The sequence below is a fragment of the Cetorhinus maximus genome, chromosome 11 (assembly GCF_964194155.1).
Source record: "Cetorhinus maximus chromosome 11, sCetMax3.hap1.1, whole genome shotgun sequence".
Taxonomy (NCBI): Eukaryota; Metazoa; Chordata; class Chondrichthyes; order Lamniformes; family Cetorhinidae; genus Cetorhinus; species Cetorhinus maximus.
Window position 1 is genome coordinate 23,172,697 of NC_135889.1, and position 18,236 is coordinate 23,190,932.

General features: G+C 39.5%; 1 protein-coding gene across 1 annotated transcript in view; it reads right to left on the reverse strand.

The window, feature by feature from the left end:
* The window catches only part of LOC144686432 (transformer-2 protein homolog beta-like), a gene marked incomplete at its 5' end in the record, with an annotated part of 43,239 nt that extends 25,442 nt beyond the window's left edge, over nucleotides 1-17,797 (reverse strand). The window contains 3 exons of the mRNA XM_078551633.1: nucleotides 5,294-5,451; nucleotides 17,124-17,184; nucleotides 17,784-17,797. Of these exons, the coding sequence (XP_078407759.1) occupies nucleotides 5,294-5,451; nucleotides 17,124-17,184; nucleotides 17,784-17,797 (233 nt within the window). The remainder of the gene's footprint in view (nucleotides 1-5,293; nucleotides 5,452-17,123; nucleotides 17,185-17,783) is intronic.
* Nucleotides 17,798-18,236: the final 439 nt, after the last annotated feature.

The window sequence follows — 18,236 nt, forward strand, 5'->3', positions numbered from 1 at the left end:
GATCACAACATGGTAGAATTTCAAATTCAGTTTGAGGGCGAGCAACTCGGGCCTCAAACCAGTGTCCTCAACTTAAATAAGGGCAATTACAGAGGTATGAAGAAAGAGATTTTTTAAAGCAGCTGGGAAAATGGGTTAAGGGGAAGGTCAGTGGATGAGCAGGGGCAGGCATTTCATAATGCTCAAAGATTTATCCTGGTCAAAAAGAAGGACTCGGTGATAAGGATACACCACCCATGGTTAATAAAGGCAGTCAAGTAGAATATTCAATCAAAAACTAAGGCATACAAAGCAGCGAAAGCTAATGGCAGGCCAGGGGATTGGGAATTTTTTTTTTTTTAGGAACCAGCAGCAGATGATGAAGAGGAAGAAAATTGAATATGAAAGTAAATTGGCAAGTATAAAAACAAACAAACAAGAGCTTCTACAGGTATATAAGAAAGAGTGACAAAAGTGAGTGTGGGACCCTTGGAGGATGCGACTGGAGAATTGCTAACGGGGAACAGGGAAACAGCAGATAACAAACCAATATTTTGCATCGGTCTTCATATTGAAGGAAGCTATAAACATCCCAAAGATATCAGATAAGCAAGGAGCTAATGGGACGAAAGATCTTGTAACAGTCTCTATCACTAGGGACAAAATATTTGAGAAACTAATGGGACTAAAGGCAGACAAGTCGCCAGGACCTGATGGCCTGCAACCAAGGGCTTTAAAGGAAGTGGCTGCAGAGATAGTGGAGGCATTGGTCGAAATATTCCAGAACTCACTGGATTCCAGGAGGGTCCTAGCAGATTGGAAAACCACTAATGTGGCGACATTGTTCAAGAAGGGAGGGAGACAAAAGGCAGGAAACTATAGGCCAGTCAGCCTAACATCTGTCACTGGGAAAAAGCTAGAGTCCATTATTAAGGAAGAAATAGCAGGACATTTAGAACAGCTTAACACAATCAAACAGAATCAACATGGTTTTGTGAAAGGGAAATCATGTTTGATAAATTTGCTAGAGTTCTTTGAGGATATAATAAATAGAGTTGATAAAGGGGGACCGGTAGATGTAGTGTATTTGGATTTCCAGAAGGCATTCGATAAGGTGCCACATAAAGGGTTATTGCACAAGATAAGAGCTCACGGTATTGGGGGGTAATGTATTAGCATGGATTGAGGATTGGTTAACACACAGAAGACAGAGTCGGGATTAATGGGTCTTTTTCAGGTTGGAAAGACAACTAGTGGAGTGCCACAAGGGTCAGCCCTTGGGCCTCAATTATTTACTATTAATTACTTGGGGGAGGAGCAGAGTGTAATGTATCCGAATTTGATGATACAAAAATAGGTGGGAGCGCATGTTGTGATGAGGGCATAAGGAATCTGCAAGGGGATATAGATAGGTTGAGTGAGTGGGCAAAAACTTGGCAGCTGGAGTTTAATGCAGGGAAGTGAGATCATGCACTTTGGTAGGAAGAATCAACAGGCAGACTATTATTTAAATGGAGAGAGACTCCAAAAAAGTACAGCGCAGAGGGATCTGGGTGTTTTTGTGCATGAAACACAAAAGGTTAGCATGTAGGTGCAGCAAGTAATTAAGGCGGCAAATGAATTTTGGCCTGCATCGCTAGGGAGTTGGGAGTTTAAAAATAGGGAAGTCTTGTTACAAACGTGCAGGGTGTTGGTGAGGCCACACCTGAAGTACTGTGTACAGTTTTGGTCCCCGTATTTAAGAAAGGGTATGCTGGCATTAGAGACGGTTTCGAAAGAGGCTGGTTCCTGGGATGAAGGGAGTGACTTATCAAGAACGGCTAAACAGGTTAGGCCTTTATTCAATAGAGTTTAGAAGAATGATCTTATTGAAATGTAAAAGATTCTGAGGGGACTTGACAGGGTAGATGTTGAGAAGATGTTTCCATGAGTGGGGGAATCTCGAACTAGGGGACATAGTTACAGAATTAAGGGAACACTCATTTAAAACGGAGATGCAAAGGAATTTCTTCTCTCAGAAGGTAATGAATGTCAGGAATTCTCTAACCCAGAGAGCTGTGGAGGCTAGATCACTGAAAGTATTTAAAGACGTGGTAGATAGATTTTTGAAATAAATCAGGGCGTTGAGGCCTATGGGGAGCTGGCACGAAAGATTTGAGGCCTGGGGCAGATCAACCATGATCTTATTGAATGGCGGGGCAGGCTTGAGGGGCCAAGTGGCCTACTCCTATTTCTTGTGTTCTTTAGTTAAAGCATTTGCAAACTTTGAAATTTCACCTGTATATTCAAATCTATGTCAATATACATCAAAGAGAACAGTAGTCTTTCTACTGACCCCTGGGGAACACCACTGTATATTTCCCTCCAGTAGGGAGAGCAACCAAGCAGTCATCACAACTTTGTTTTCTTTTATCCAATACCTTTCGAAAGTCCATTTACAATACATCAACCACATTATCTTAATCAAACTTCAGTTACCTCATTACAGATCAAGCTAGTCAAATACAATTTGCATTTAACAAATCTGTACCCTCATCTATTAACCTATACTTTTCCAGATACCAATTAATTATGCTCCAGATTACTGTCTCAGTTTCTCCACGATTGATGTTAGCCTCACTGGTCTATAAATTACTGGGTTTATCCTTCTCTCCTTTTTTGAATAAGGATAACATTTGCGGTCCACCGAACCTCTGGCACTACCCCAATAGCAAAGGAGGATTGGATGACTGTAGGCAGAGCCTAAGTAATGCCCACTTTTATTTGCCCTGCAACCATGGATGCATTCCATCCAGGCCCCAGGTAACTTTACTACATTGAGCGGAGAACAGCAAAGTGTGACAAAACAAAGAGCTACAAAAAGAGAGTTAAAAGCTTCTTTTCAGACAGGTTAAGGGATGATTTTATGGGAATTAAAAAAATATTAGGGGGAAAGGTAGTATATACAGCACCAAACTAATTCCATTGGCTGGTGAGCCTAAAAATTAAAGCTCAATCTTTCAAAGCATGGTATAAGTTCAGAACACACTTCCACAAACAGCGATTGATGCTAGATTAATTGTAAGTTTTAAATGAGTGCTAAATTTTTATTAAGCGATATGGCACAAAGGCAGGTGTACACAGATCAGCCAGAGTCTCAGAAAGGCACATCAGCAAGGGGTTAAATGGCCTGCTCCTGTTCCTAAGAGCACCTTTTAAGTGCCTCTATTTTTATCTTCCAACATCACTACTGCCTTCTCCTCTAGTGCTGCATTGGTAACATTCTCTTGTCTCCTCAAGGCCAACACAAATTATTAGTACCCTTGTTGCCACAAGATCGCCTTTTCACCCCATCACAGGCCCAAACGTTAACTGTCTTTCTTTCCACAAATGTTGCCCGACTTGGAGTATTTCCAACATTTCCTGTTTTTAATTCCATCATTCCTTTGGCTACCCTTTCACTGTCGACATTTAAAAGACTTCTGGATTCCTTTTTATATTAGTGGAAAACTTCCTCATACTCTTGTTTTGTTCCTGCTATTTCCTTTAGAACCCCCTACTTCATGTAGTCAGCTTGGTTCTCTCTTACATTATGACCCATGCATTTTATCATAAACATCCTTTCTCTGTTTCATTTTAATCTCCATACCTTTAGTCATCCAGGAAGCTCCAGGTTTGAAAGAGCTTCTTTTTCACCTCATTGGAGTATCTACATTCTGGATCGCAAACTGTTACTTTAAAGCTCTCCCAATGTGTTCTCTCAGTTCAGCCAATCCACCTGTCCACCAATCCAACTCACTGATATTAGCTCTCCTTTAGTTAAGTATTTTTATACTTGAATATTCCCTGTTCTTTTCTATACCTATTCTAAAATGTTATTATAATAACTGTTTGCCAAATCCTCCTTCACCGAAAAATGCTCCACCTACCCCAATTCATTTCCCAGAACTGGGTCCAGAATTGCTTCCTTCCTCACTGGGCTGGAAAAACGCTGATCAAGAAAATCCGCTTATACACATTAAGATTATCTAGCCCTCTTTGCCCTTTGCAATTGTTATTGTCCCAGTCTAAGTTGGGATAATGGAACTCCATTATCACTACTCTACAGTTCTTGCACCATTATTAAAGCGTTTGGAAATTGGCTCTTTTAGCTCCTTCCCCTTATTTGGTGGCCTGCAATATACACTTAGTAGCATAATAATTCCTCTGTTACATAGGATATATGGCAGAGAAACAGACCATTCAGCCCAACCAACCCATGCCAGTATTTATGCTCCACTCCAGCTGCCTACCATTTTCCCCCATCTAAATCTCTTTGTAACCGTTTCCTTCGTCCTCGTGCTTGACTAGCTCCCCCTTAAATGCATTCATACCATTCGCTTCAACTAGTCCCTGTGCAGCAGCAAATGTTATTCCTCAATTTCGAAATAGATTCTGTCTTTGAATCCTCAACATCATCATCCCTTCTAGTGTATTGCGTGCACCGCAGAATGGTTACAGCACTGCAGACCATTTGGCCTGGGCCAGCATGTCTGTGCAAGTGCAATTCAGTTTGTCTCTTGCACATTTTCTCAGGTGTTTTATCCAAAGCCACGATTGAATCTGCCTTTACCACACACTTCGGCAATGCATTCCAGATCTCAACCACACCTGCATAAGAGCTTTTTTCCCTATTACTTTTGGTTCTTTTGCCATTCACCTTGAATATGCTGTTCTTGACCATTCTGGGGGCGAATTCTCTATTTACTCTCAGTAAAACCCTCATGATTTTGATCAGCTATCAAATCTCCAACTTTTTCTTCCAGTTTCTCCAATTTATACAAGCAACTGACCAAGGTCTCTCATCCCCGGAACCATTCTTGTAAATCTTTCCGGAACCGTCTCTAAAGTCTTCACACCCTTGTAAAATGTGGTGCCCAGAATTGGGCACAATACTCCAGGCCAGCGTTTTGAAGGTTTGTCATAATTTCCTTTCTTTTATACTCTATGGCTCTATAAATCTAGGATCCTGTATGCTTTTTTAATAACTTTCTCAATCTGCCCTGCCACCCTCAATGATTTGTACACATGCACTTCCAGGTCTCTCTACTCCTGCACCCACTTTAGAATCTGATCAATATGGCTAGTCCCCATTCTTTCTTAATTACTTTTTTGAACTGTATCCCAATGTAAAGCAACCAATTACTGTTGTGATACAAGTTTTCTCTGAGCTCTACTATCTATGGACATCACTGTAGTAACTGTACTGAAGCAAAAGACAAAAGTCAGATTCTGGACCATTGTGACAAAACAAAACACTCATGGCTTGAAGTCGCCAAGTAAAACAGTTACTCACCTGGATTTGGATCTCGAGCGAGATCGTGACTTGGACCTGGAGTGTCTCGATCCATCTCTGGAACGGGAGCGCTCAGCAGAATTTTCTGGAGACTGGCTGGCAGACTTGCCAGATCCATGTAGACTTTCACTTGGTGATTTAGAAGGGGAACGTGAATCCTATATGCAAAGATAAATGTATTAATTTTTAGAAGTCTAAAAGGTGGTTCCATTAACTTAAAGTATAATCTGATTAAACTCTTAAAGTATCTGAAATGGAATAAACAGGCAACCTAACTTGTACCCCACTGTTTAGCCCGTGCAGTTTCAATTAGGATTGCCCAGGCATTAAATACTTTCCTAGAATGCACTAACAGCCCTAGGGTGTATTCTTCTACCTTGGTTTGTACAGTGCATGCATTTTTCTTTTTTTTAGTACAATATACAGGTACGGGCTTACGTTAGCTGAACGATTTGAGTGAATTTATGACGGTATTACAATTCAATCCAAAATTACAAGTTCTGGCATGTGAAAGTATTCAAGAAACTAAACTTGTCTTCATGCTCATTTACTTTTTAACCAAATTTCACTCAAAAATAAAAAGTCCCTTGAGAGAAGTTTCACTCAAGGTTTCGTGAGACTACCGCAAGCCCCGCACGTACACATAAACAGACTAGAAATTACTTAGCGTAGTGCTTTCTGATTCCAGATACTTCTGATCTTAACTTCATTCTATTTCTTTTCTTCATTCTTCAGTTTCAAATTCTCACTTGGTTCATCTTCCCACTTCACACACTGCACACATTCTATTTGTGGGACTTCGTGTCTTTTTTTTTAGCATGCATTCTTTTTTTTTCCCCAATTCAGCTTCACTTATTCCTGAGCTTCAATTATTACACAAAACTTGTCAATTGACTTCTTCCACATTTCTTTTCTTCATGAACATTAACCTTAACAAAAAAAGAACAGGATGAGGCATGTAATTGCAGAGAAAACCTGTGCTGAGATTAACCAGTTACAACCAGTGAAATTTTTCATCAAAGATTCTCATCTGCAACAACTGTAGCTATAGGAAATAAAAGTATGCCAGACAGCTGACTCTAGTAACAGCCATAGGCAGAATTCTTAACTAAGGCAACAAAAGGGTTGACATGAACACTTGGGAACTCAGTTACAAACCAAGTGACCCAAGACACTCATACTTTAAAGGTCTGTAACTGGCAATGATTAAACTTTAGAATAGTATCATCTCAGCTATTGTTCGGATTTTGTTGCATCTCACCCACCTCACTCATCCTCCTCCAGTGGAACTATCTGGGAATGGGCTTCCCCACACCAGTTGTCAATTTCACTCTGGTCAGCAAGTATAAGATACAATTCAAGCTAAATTATAACATACAGACTGGATTGACAGGCAACTCAGATTCTGTCTCAACCTTCCAATTTGGGGTCAAGAGCTCCTAAAGAACTGGAACTTAATGCCAGTATAAGTCACCAAAATGGTCAATGGTCATTGGAAACATATTGTCAGACTGATACTCACCATCTCCTAATCTCCTACCCCATTTGTTTCTTACCTGGAGGCACACACAATGCTGAAATGTTAAAAACCTGTTAGCCACAATTTAAACTGAAGGAAGAGTAACTCATTTCAGCTGGACAGACTATTCATCGAACCGGATCTTCATGGCACCAGCAGAAAAAGCCTGCGTCACTCCCTCTCTTGGAATTAGCGTGTCACTGAACAAACATCTTAAAATACATGCATCATGCAGTCGAACGTTAGTGTCAAACCCTGAAAGTAGTGGCCACGCTGTAAATTGATGCAACCCTTTCACCATCATAAACTAAGTACAAATTTAGCACATCTCCAAAGACATCAACCTGTTTAGGTTTGCCCTATTTTCTTTCTTGTACAGTCAAGATTTCATATCTGTGCAGCATTCTGTGAATGAAAAACACAAGAAAATAGTTCCACACTAAATTTTTTTGGAAGTTAGATAATTAACTTGAAACATTAATTTTACTTCAGCCACGTGGGCTGTTTTGTAAGCTGCTTGTCAGTGTGCCAGTGAAGGAGGCTAATGAATAAATTGACTGCATTACTATCCAGCTGCTCAAATGAGTTGATTTCTTCAGAATGGAGCACTAGATACTCAGGACTCTTTATTCAACTACTTGATCTGAACAAATCCAAGTTCACAGAAGTTGATCAGATCCAATTTCATAAAAAAGGTGTTTCCCAAGGAGGGAAGGTGCGTGGGAATGAAAATCAACACATTGGACCAACCTGAATTCCATTGTTTTAAGAAAACAGAGTGACTATAATCTTAGGACCACCTAGAAAAGCAGTCCAAAATCAGATTAGCTTGGATTTCAGGGCCTTATTTTCACTTATTCCTACTGGTAACATGTAGTTGTGGACCAGCTTATTGACTTGTTTGACAGAACCAGCGAGGACCATTGCAGTAAACTTCTGTTAAACTGACTGAAATACAAGGAACAAAGATTTGTGGTTTACCAAAAAATGAACACATACAGTGGGCCACAAGGATCAGGCTTGAGAACAATTACCCTAAGCATAGATTTGTTCAGAGTATACATCAAATGCAAAGACTTCTTTCAATAAAAGTTATAACACAGAAGCAAAATACTACAGATGCTGGAAATCCGAAATATAAACAGAAAATGCTGGAAAGACTCAGCAGCTCAGGCAGTAACTATGGAGAGAAAGAGTTAACACTTCAGGTTAATAACCTTGAGAGTCACTGACCTGAAACGTTAACTCCAACTCTCTCTCTCCACAGACGTTGCCTGACCTGCTGAAAATCTCCAGCATTTTCTGTTTTTATGATAGCTGATAACATACTGGATAGCTAGCACCTTTTGACAGGTGAGTTAGTTTTAGTATGTTGTATTAGTGGTGGAGAAATAGTCAAAATTTCACCAATGTTTCTGATATGGTGGGTAAAGCCTCTTAAAAGCTTTCACAATTCACTGAGTTTTGATCCAGTAACAGAAATCTGCGCCATCATTTAACTAATGTGTTGCACGTGGTACAACTTGGCCATGTAACACTGTTTCTTGGTTTAATGGTGTACCAACATTAGCCAGAGGACAGGCCTTAAGCATTGCTAGTATTCTAAGTTTCCTGACCATATTGCTGTGGTGGGTTTGGCCACAGTTACAGTACAGCAACATAATTTTAATCACAAGCTATTTATTCAACTTTTCTAACAATTGAAATATACAAGCAGTAAAAGAGCCATGACAAAATAAAACACACCAAGTCGGCCAAAAAATGGATTTTAGTATTTTCTATTCGTTTAGATTATATCAGCAAAACAAAATGTATCCACTGCTTTACTAAGCCACTATCTAGCATGCTTACTGTCAGCCAAATTACTCAGGTCTATGCATTTTTCAAAAGGCATTGCTGATCCCCTGGAAAGTTAACATTTATGGGTCACAGGAGTTCGATCAGATAACATCCTGCAAATAGCCTAAGCTATTGCCTAAAACAGCAAAACTAAACAACAGGGTAGCAACTCTCAGCACCAATTCATTTAAGTATTGAACAACAAACACTTCTAGGAGCTTCAATACAATAAACATACCACTTGAAAACACACTTGTAAATATGAAGAAATCTGCTAAGTATCATGCAGGCAGTTTGCTCACAAGGAAATTTCTTGTTAAGTGCAAAGCTCTTTCAGGTAAGAAAGAAGAGCTGAGCAATAAACAATAATTTGTGACTTAATAACAACTCAGCTTCAGCTGATACAATGAGGCTATTGACCTTGCTAAAGATTTTTAAACACTTTACAGCTGTGAAATTTGCTGAATTTCTTTTAAATTACACTTCTACTTGAATTGCCCCAAATCACTAATTCTATCAATACGCTCAAAGATGATTTTGCACCAGTTAATTAAGAACATGTGTCAGCAAGGTTCTGATAATTGAAGTAGCTCAAATCTTCGTTTGAGCAACATATTGCATTTTAAAGCATCACAATTCAGCCTGCAGGAACTTCTGCTCCTGAACACTACTGCAAATTCTGTTGTAATCCTAGTTTAAAAACATGCATCACTGTCTATGTAGCTTAAATTGCAATGTAGAGAACAAATTTTGCTAGTAATTGCATTGAAAGTAGAAGCATACATAGTTCACTCAGTTACTACATGAGTGTTACACTTTTTATACTTTAGCACTGTTGGGAAAAAGCAGCCTGGTACAAACATTTGGCAAAAACCTCTGCTCTCTGGACACTGACAACACATTGGGGCATTATTCTGTTCACTTCACTGGAGCAGTACTACTATTTGTGTAGAATGCACCCTTCAGTGACATCATCCCTCCTCCAGGTTTGAGGTGTCAGTCACCTCAATAAAGCAATACCCTCACTTCAGACACCAACAGCAAGACTTGGACTTTTGGATGAGATATTAATCCAAGGCAACATCTGCCCCCAATATTATTAATAACGCCAATGGAGCTAGCTTCTTGTTTGGCTGCATTTGTTGCATGCGCAGTTCTATTGTTTCGCTCTGGGCGAAGTTTAAGAGCACGGGGCAGGGTTATGGTCCAGAGATCAGGAAGCGTGGATTTTTCTGACCGCATGAGTTTTACCTCCTGCTATTGTGAAACCTCTAGAAATTAGGAAAGGAAAATAATTATTTGGCATTTAATGTAATATTAACTGTTTTAGGGATGTTGATCTATAATAATATAATTACATGTAACCCTAACAGCCCATTGTTTCAGCTTCAATGTATAATGCTAAATAAATTCATATTTTGTATTTGTAGATTTTTAGAATCATGCTTTACAAAGCAGCCTAGAAAACTGTAAGAGATTAACCGATGACTATAAAACAGACCTGTGAAGCCTCTACCATGAACCCCCAATCACCAACCCAACCTCTACCGTGTTCCCGTGTTCTTTCCTCCAGCCGCAACATTAATCTCACTGCTCCTTAGCTGCAGCCTCTCCCAAGGCCTTCCCCACCCGACACACAGTCCAGACCTCTGGAGGGAGGTTTCCCAGGCAAGGGGAGGAGGTTGTGTGTCCGTGCGAGGGATTAAATTCTCTGAAATTGATGCTGGCTCTGGAACCCCGTTACGTTGCCCCGACAGGCAGGGCATCACTGGATTTCTGTGCATGCACAGTAGGTATCAACGGCTATCTTTCATTGACAGGAGACAGTTTGGAGGAAGGGGGATGAGATGGAATCAATCACAGCCATGCCAAGACTGGTGATAGCCATCTTTTGACATCTCAATTTAATTAATAGCAAATTTATAACTGTGAATTTTCATGATAGTTCCATTGCATCATTTTAACATAGAACATCCCAACTTAGGCTGCATTCAGACCCAAGTACCTGAGATTAAAGAACAAGGTGAATAACATTGAATAACACCAACTGGACTGGGTGGTGAAAAGGAGTGGTAGAGAGAAAGAATTCAACTTAACTGATCTAACAACTTATATTTAAACAATGCCTTTAAATGTAGTGAAATGCTCTAAGGTGCCTCAAGGACATTATGTGCCTTTGTATCATTTGACAGGAAGATATTAGGGCAGGTGATCAAAAGCTTGGTCAAAGAGGTACGTTTTAAGGGGTGCCTTAAGAGGGAGGGACAATGTTGAAAGGCTATTCCAGGTCTTGGGGCTCAGGCAAGTGAAAACATGTTGCCAAAGGTAGAATGATTACATACGAACACACAAATTAGGAGGAGTAGTAGGCCACTTGGCCCCTCAAGCCTGCTCTACCATTCAATAAGATCACGACTGATCTGAATGTAACCTCAACCTCACATTCCTACCTACCCCCAATAACCTTTCACCCCCTTGTTAATCAAGAATCTATCCAGCTCTGCCTTAAAAATATTTAAAGACTCTGCTTCTACAGTCTTTTGAGGAAGAGTTCCAAAGACTCACAACCCTCAGGAAAAAATTCTCATCTCTCATCTTAAATGGGCGACCCCTTATTTTTAAACAGTGACACCCTAGTTCTGGATTCTCCCAGAGGGAACATCCTTTCCGCATCTACCCTGTCAAGACCCCTCAGGAAAAAATAACATGTGCACAAGCTGCCAGAATTGGAGGAGTGAAGCAGCACTGGAAGACAGCAGCACAGTAACTATCAAAATGTTGTGGACAGGCCAACAAGAATAGCTTGGGGTGACTCAACTAGCTTGGCAGGAGGTGGAACCTAAGCATAAATTCAAAAGGAACAGGAGCAAAGTTGGAATTTAAAAGCAAAAATTTAGCAAGTGAGTTTGGAAGACAGGGTAAAAAAAGGCTAAAACATAGACAAAGGGGTTGTTAGTGATCAGTTTTAGACTTCAATGCAAGGAGCCTGGTGAATAAGACTGGGGTAGAGACAAAAATATGATAGCATAATCTATTACTGAAACAGTTACAAGGGAAGGAATGACATGCCAACATTCCCGGTCAGAGGGTTTTAGATAGAATAGAGTGGGGGGATTGCATTATTGGTTAAAGAAACAATTACAGCTGTGAGGAGGGATAATATGCTGGAAGGATCATCAAATGAGGCTACGTGGGTTGAAGTGAAGAACAGAAAAGGGGCAATTCACACTGCTGGAGACACCAAAACAGGGAGAGAGAAGAGAAAATATGTAGGTAAGTGCAGAGAAATACAGAAGTAATAGGGCAGGAATAGTAGGGGGATTTCAACTATCCTAATATTAACTGGAATAAAATTAGTGTAAAGGTATAGAGGATGCAAAATTCTTAAAATGCATTGAGGAGAACTTTTTAAACCAATACCTAATAAATCCAACGAGGTAATGAAACTGGAGGGGTGATATCAGTCAGAGAATTCTAGTAGTAGTGGTAATAATTCAGTTAGATATAGTTTAGTTGGAATAACTAAAGGATTAAATATAGACAAAGAATAAATGTTCCAAATTAGGGAAAGAACAGTTTTACTGAGCTGAGGTGCGACTTGGCAAAAGTGGACCTGAAATAGCTATTTGAAATGTCAGAGCAGTGAGAAGAATTTTAAGGAGGACCAGTCCTCACAAAAGAGATGGATGATGCAGCCATTGGACTTAAGGACTTTTGTGAAACATTGGATGGGATAAAAATGGCGAGAGGGAAACACTAAGGAGTTTAGCATCTTTGAAAATGGATAAACCACCAGGCTCATATGAAATATTTCCCAGGCTGCCAAGGGAGGACATGATCACACTGGGGAGGGTACAAAGTAGATTTACAAGATGTTGCAAGGAATGAGAATTTTAGCCAGGGTCAAAGATTGAATAGGCTGGGGTTATTTTCTTTGGAACACAGATGGTTGAGGGAAGATTTAATTGAGGTGTATAAAATTAATGAGGGGCCTAGATAAAGTGGATAGGGAGGACCAATCCCCTTAGCAGGGAGGTCAATAACCAAAGGGTATAGACTTATAGTAACTGATTATAGTGCTGATTTTGTCTGCACTGGAGTGCTGTTTTAGGCTGCAGTAAAGTGCTTAAGTTGGAGTTTGGTGACTGAGGAAGTTTAAAAGTTACATTCTATCTAAAGTCCAGTCTTTCTTTAATTTGGCAATTAACTAAAAATTGCTGTTAGGATTGGAAGAAGGTGAAATTTAGTCCAGGCTTAAAACAGGGCTCATACAGGCTCTGATTGCAGCTGCAACTAGTTAATTAGGTGACTGGCTTAATCAGGTTTCCATACACTGGTTCAGGGGCCATGGCTAAGGTATTAAACAAATACTTTGCATCTGCCTTTACCAAGGAGGTAGATATTACCCAGGCCATGGTGACATATGAGGAAACTCTGTCACTAGAAGGGTTCAAAATTCATGAGGAGGAGGAAGTGTTGAATAGACCATCAGGACTTCAAGTTGACATGGCACCGGATGAGGTGCATCCAAGGATATTGAAGGAAGAGAGAGTAGAAATTGCAGGGACACTGGCCATAATTTTTCAGTCTTCCCTAGACTCAGGGGAGGTGCCAGAGGATTTGAGAATTGCAAACAGGTGTTCAAAAAGGGTTAAAAGGATAAGGCCAGCAATTACAGACCAGTCAGTTTAACTTCAGTGGTGGGCAAGATTCGAGGAACAATCATTCAGGATGGAATTAGTCACATGGAAAAATTGAGTTGATAAGGAAGAACCAGTATGGATTTCTGAAGGGGAAATCGTGTTTAACTAACTTGGAGTTTTTTTGACGAGATAACAGACAAGGTCATATACATGGACTTTCAAAAGGCATTTGATACAGTGCCACACAACAGACTTGAGAGAAAAGTTCTTCCTCATGGAATAAAAGGGACAGTAGCAACGTGGATACAAAATTGGCTGAAAAATAGGAAGCAGGGAGTAATGGGGTCAATAGATTTTTTTCGGGTTAGAAGGTGGTTTGTAGTGGAGCTTCCCCAGGGGTCGGTATTGGGACCCTTGCTTTTCCTGATATATATATTAACCATCTAGATCTTGGTGAGCAGGGGACAATTTCAAAGTTTGCGAATGATACAAAGCTTGGGCGTATTGTGGACTGCAAGGAGGATGGTGTGGAACTTCAAAAGGACATAGAAAAGTTGGTGGAGCGGGCAGATGAAGTTCAACACAGAGAAGTGAGGTGTTGCATTTTGGGAGGAAGAACATGGACAGGCAATATAAAATAAGGGGTGAAATTTTGAAGGGGGTGCAGGAGCAGAAAGTCTTGGGTGTATATGTGCATAGATCATTGAAGGTAGGACAGATGGAGAGAGCAGTTAATAAAGCATAAAGTATCCTGGGCTTTGTCAATAGGGGCATAGAGTACAAGAGCAAGGAGGTTATGCTGAATTTATGTAAGACACTCGTTAAACCTCAGCTGGAGTATTGTGTACAGTTCTGGGCGCCACATTATAGGAAAGATGTGAACACATTGGAGAGAGTGCAGAAGAGGTTTACAAGAATGGTTCCAGGGATGAGAAACTTCAGCTATGAGGATAGATTGGAGAGGTTGCGACTGTTCTCCTTGGAGAGAAGGCAGCTAAGAGGATATTTGATAGAGATATTCAAAATCATGAGAGGGTTGGACAGAGTAGATAGGGAGAAGCTGTTCCCACTCGTAAAAGGGTCAAGAACGAGAGGGCACAGATTTAAAGTGATTTGCAAAAAAAAAGCAAATGTAATGTGAAAAGAAACTTTTTCACATGAGTGGTTTGGGTCTGGAATGCACTGCCTGGAAGTGTGATGAAGGCAGGTTCAATCGAGGCATTCAAGAGGGCATTAGATGATTATTTGAATAGAAACAATGTACAGGGGTACCAGAAAAGGCAGGGCAATGGCACTAGGTCATTATGCTCATTTGGAGAGCCGGTGCTGACATGATGGGCCGAATGGCCTCCCCTTCTGCGCTCTTAAAATTCTGGTGAGAGTGAAGTTCAGGAGAAATTTACTTCTTGATTTTTACTTCTCAATTTAAAATGTAATGCTAACAATAATGACATCTCAAAGCCAAATATTTAGAAACATGGAAGACCGTGGAACCATAAGTATGCAGTTCAACAGAGAAAGATGCAATAACCTCCAAATATCAGCATTTATACTAAGCAATCTTGATCTTGCACTCCAATACTTACATTGTGTTTATCCATAAATATTTATTGAATGTTATTTGCACAAGATGAACATGGCAACATGCAATACTGTGAACAATGATACCCAACGCCACTAAATGGGGAATGAAATTTTCTACTACTTTACTCATGGACAGCCAATGTCTGAGAAACTGCTGTCACTCCTGTATAGTGAGGAATTTAAAACAGCTTGCAAAACTAACATGAAAGATGTTTTCTCTTTGCCTCTTATATAAATGCACTGTATCCAACTACTGCAATATACTGAGGGGATATGATCATTTTTGTGTCCATGTGTGTAAATACTGTTCTATATTACAGAATGTTGTTCACAGCTGATTCATGTCAACTTCCAAGTTTGTTTGTGAGAATGCAATGGTGGGGGGGTTAAAGAAAGAGAGCGAGAGAAGGGGCTCCTAAATGGAATTACATTTACTTTCATCCTTGGGCTATCAGTACTTTTGTTACACTATTCTAACAAGGTTTCTACCAATATCACTTCCTGGAGTCAGACCGACATATTCCATTGCAGATAAAAGCCTCAGACATGTTGTACCTCCCTATCTCCAGTGCAGACAACAATTTCCTTTTGTCCCTGTCCTCACATTGTAAAGTATAGGAGATACTACAACTTTTAAATGCACATTTCACTCACCATGGAAGGGTTAGCAATCAGGGAAAAGAAAATTACATGGTCTGCTGCATACAATTATGCCAATCTACTGTCTTAATTTACAATACTACACTAATCGCAGAAAAATTCCAATTCTTTATTTTGATATCGTCTTAAGTACCGTAGATCATTTAATCAAGTAGTCATGGCTACCCATGGCAGGATGAAGATTTGGCCCTGTCAGGCCAGAGACAAGGCAATGCACTAAGATTGGTGAAGAAGTGAAAACATGGCCCATTTAACAAAAGTAATAATAAACTGTACAACACAAATGTCAATGAGGCGCAGATTAGGGAACTGTAACATAATTTCACCAAAAATTAAATTCATCTACACACTCTCACAGACCATTCTTCCTCTCTCTGACAGGCCTATCTGTTGGGTTCTGTCCATCTTTCTCCGATCTTACTTAAATGTCAGTTCACCTCAAATCTAATGAAGGATTAAATGCATAAACTGCCTAACATGTATTTTCAGCATCTTGCTTTTATTTCATATTTTCAATATATGCAATTTTTTTCCCCCTTTCTGCATTTCATCACTATAAAGTATGGGACATGCATACTGGTTACTTATTGTTCTCCCAGAATTCTCAAAAACAGTCACTAATCTGAACATATCCTATAACTAATAGTCAAATGACAAGTTAACCACCAATGTTGCTCTTATTGTCTCTTCAAATAATATTCTACACAAATATAAGCATATCCTTTCATCAGAGTAAGCTTAAAAAAGTCTCGGAACAGAACAATCTAACATACACACTAAGTTATGTGAATGATCTCATATCTCCATGAGCTTCAGTGAGACCAAAGAGGAGTGAATCATAACCAAAGATTTCGACTTATGGTTTTCACAAAAATGGATAAGACCCTAGAATGTGATAACTATATGACAAATAGGGTTTGCAGGATACGATCAAAAACACTGGTAAAAATCCTGTGCAACAAACATAGAATTTGACTTAGTCACCGAAAATCAGTAGCCCTGTTGATGTGGAGCCCATTATACTGTCCATAAAACGAACACAGAAAATAATGGTTTTGCACAGATCAGATAGTATCTGAAAGAGAAAGATGACTGACACTGCAGGGACAAACCTTCATTAAAATACAGACTTCATCAATTCAAAGACAGGGTTCCATCTAAAAACATCAATATTTCATTCCCAGATTACAACTGACCCACTGTATGCTTCCACCATTTTCTATTATCAAAGATTTCCAGCATTTGTTTTTAAAGAAAGTTCTCAAGCAGTGCAAACTGCTTCAAATTTGAATTTCTTGGACTCCAGTATCAGTGCCAAAACCATTCCATGCACATTTGCAAGGTGCACTTTACACGTGCCGAATTAAAATATTGATTTTGAAAAAGGACTCAATTAACAATTTCCCCATGTGTCAGGGAACAAGATTACCACAAAGAAACCAAATTTAATTAATGCAGCTAAGTGGTTTCAATGGATAAGTAACCGCTAATAGCCATAATTTCAACAATTGAAAAGCACACAAATACTGAAAACCTTAAATTTATTATCAACCTATAGTACAGTATGTAAATAAAAACAACGAACCTTTAATGCTTCTATCTTCTTTTGTCTTGGGACTCTTCCCTCATCAATGTCAGTGACACTACTAATAAATGTAAAATAACAGGTGCTCTGACAAACACTTTAGGGAGAGCTCCAACAATTTTTAAGCCTCTCTAAATGCAGGATAACAAAAAATAAACTTCCAGACATGTGAAGAACAGGGTCTAACCAAAATTAGATCTTGCTCAGTGGGTAAAAGATACAAGCAAGGATTTCCCCAACCATATTCTGGAGCATTCATAGTTGGGCTTGGTGTCAAATTTTCAAAGCAGTACATTTAGAAGGAAATACAAGGCACCATTTTAACCAGATATATATATTTAAGTATTTGAAATAGTTACTGTCCAAGTTTTGTAAGTTGCTGTCAGGGCACAATGAAGTTACAACACTGTGCTAAGGAAGCAAAACATGGACTTGCAAGGGGGAGGGGGGTGTGGGACTTACCAATACTACAAATTCCTAATCTCAACCTCTGCTGCTTTGCGAAAAGGGACAAGCAGAATGTAAGCACGTTCCCATTAATGGGAAAGCTCTCTTACAGCCGATTTCAACTATTCACAAAAGCATAAGACCCAGAGGAAATTGGGCAACAGCTATTCTTATATGGAAAGTATTAATGCTGAGCCCTAACATCTTACTTACATTTTGGAACTCCCTCACCCTTGTCTTCTATTGTCGGTAGCTTCGGTTATATATCAGGGTTTTGGGAAAGGTGGGTTAAAGAGAAAAATATTCGCACAGTGATTTGGTAAAATACATTTGTCAGTAAAAATCATGGAAACTGCTCCTTGCAAGTATGGTAACGGTTCAGTATTAAAATGTTAAAAGATTAAAAGCTGCAATGCCTGTTAAATGTGAGGAGATATTTGGCACTCTGAACCCAAATTAAATTTGCTTTCAGATTATAGCTGTAAAGGCAGCAGAAATTTAGTCTGTACTCCTCCCCTATCAAGCCCTAGACTTCTGACAGTTATTTTGCATGTTCAGGGCAGGAACAAAACTGAAGAAAATTCATACCAAGCCATTAACATTGAGATTAAATTATATATAAAATATAAACAGGGTATATTAATTCAGGATAAAAAGCTTGTTACT